The 2,084-nt window shown below is 40.1% G+C and overlaps 1 protein-coding gene across 1 annotated transcript; it reads left to right on the plus strand.

Moving 5' to 3' along the window:
• Positions 1-419: 419 nt before the first annotated feature.
• On the plus strand, positions 420-1,358 carry LOC113197841 (olfactory receptor 1J21-like). The gene has a single exon (XM_026410340.2). It carries the CDS (start codon positions 420-422, stop codon positions 1,356-1,358), a length of 939 nt encoding a protein of 312 aa, XP_026266125.2.
• Positions 1,359-2,084: the final 726 nt, after the last annotated feature.

The following is a 2,084-nucleotide window of genomic DNA, read 5'->3' on the forward strand; positions in this document are numbered from 1 at the left end:
CTGAAATTAAAGCATTAGCTAACTTGTGTTTAAGAGGAATGGAGAATTTAAGAAAGGCCAACAAACCATTAGTGTTTATCTACAAATTTTCTATTAACTAGTTACTGACCTGGCCTTGCAACTAACCCTAATCTCACATTTCCATCATGGACTCCTCAAGTGGGTATGATCTGATGATATTCAGATACTTCATGCTTTCCTCAAAATATATTGTGTTGCTTTCTAGGTATACAAATAATATCCTTTTTTTTTTCTGAGCCATTACTAGTTTACTAGTGTGGCAAAAGCTCACCATATACAATTAAAACACACATACTAAGTAGTTGAAAACCCTGCTTTAATTTTGTAATAGTCAAAATCACTTCTCATTCTTTCCCATTTCCATCTCTTTTTCGTCTCCAGCAAAAGAGAGGAAGAGCATGAGGAGTGATAATCAGAGCAGTGTGTCCGAGTTCCTCCTCCTGGGGCTCCCCATCCAGCCAGAGCAGCAAGGCATGTACTACACCCTGTTCCTGGGCATGTACCTGACCACGGTGCTGGGGAACCTGCTCATCATCCTGCTCATCAGGCTGGACTCCCGCCTGCACACCCCCATGTACTTCTTCCTCAGCCACTTGGCCCTCACTGACATCTCTTTCTCCTCAGTCACGGCCCCAAAGATGCTCATGAACATGCTGATGCAGACTCAATCCATCTCCTATGCTGGGTGCATTTCTCAGGACTTTTTTTTCTTATTGTTTGGGGGTCTCGATAGCTTCCTTCTGACCTCCATGGCCTATGACAGGTATGTGGCCATCTGCCACCCCCTGTACTACACCGCCATCATGAATGACAGCCTCATTTTCCTGCTAGTCATTGTGTCCTGGGTTTTATCCTTTGCCAGTGCCTTTGTGCACACCCTCCTCCTAGCCCGTCTTTCATTCTGTGGAGACAACACTCTCCACCACTTCTTCTGTGACCTCTCTGCCTTACTTAAGCTGTCCAGCTCAGACACCACTGTCAATGAGCTGGTCATCCCCACTCTAGGAACAGTGGTCATTACCCTGCCATTTATATGCATTTTGGTCTCTTATGGCCACATTGGGGCCACCATCCTGAGAAGACCCTCCATCAAGGGCATCTGCAAAGCCTTGTCCACATGTGGCTCCCACCTCTCTGTGGTTTCTCTGTACTATGGAGCCATTATTGCACTCTATATTGTCCCCTCATCCAATAGCACTAATGACAAGGATGTCATTGTGTCTATGTTGTACACTCTGGTCACCCCCATGCTGAATCCTTTCATCTACAGTCTGAGGAATCGAGATATTAAAGGAGCTCTCAGAAACATCCTGAGGAGAGGACCATTTGTAGCATGATGGAAATTGTCTTTCTTATTAACTAAATATGACATGTTTCATTTCCAAATTCCTCACATACATTCTTTCCACTCGGAATTGCTGTTTCTTTATGAATCTTGATGTGGCAGTCTTTATTCCACCATGTTTCACTTTGGATGTAGTTTTTGTCTTGTTTTAATTGTCTGTAGATCTTTAAAATCTTGGGAAAGGATTTTTTGCAAACATACATGCACTACTACTTTTCTCTAATTTTTTCCAGTTCATAATGTATTCTTTCCCTAGGAACATTTAAAATTTTTATGTGGTCACAGGTTTTGTGTCTATTCTCCCTTTTGACAGTTTATAGGCTTTGATAGACTTTTGTAGCAAAGCTTTTCCTTTTCCTTTCTTATGATAAATATATTTTCTGGTAGGTTCATGGTCTCATTTTTGTGTCTAATTTTGTGTTACATTTGGAATTTACTTTTGCTAGTAAGTTTAATGAGAAATGTAGTTAAATCTTTGTTTATAATTTCTTATTCACTTTTTAAATTTACACATAAAATTTTGGTATGTATTCATGGTATGCCATAGGTGCTTGATACGTGTGTACATTGTGTATTATCCAAATGATGTTAAGCACATTTCTTTCCTTGAACACTTTTCATATTCTTTGTGGTCAAACATTTAAAAGTCTATGTTCTAGCTTTCTTGAAGTATATACAATATTATCATTAACTCTAGTCAACCTGTGCAATCCATCAG

The sequence above is a fragment of the Urocitellus parryii genome, chromosome 4 (assembly GCF_045843805.1).
Source record: "Urocitellus parryii isolate mUroPar1 chromosome 4, mUroPar1.hap1, whole genome shotgun sequence".
NCBI lineage: Eukaryota > Metazoa > Chordata > Mammalia > Rodentia > Sciuridae > Urocitellus > Urocitellus parryii.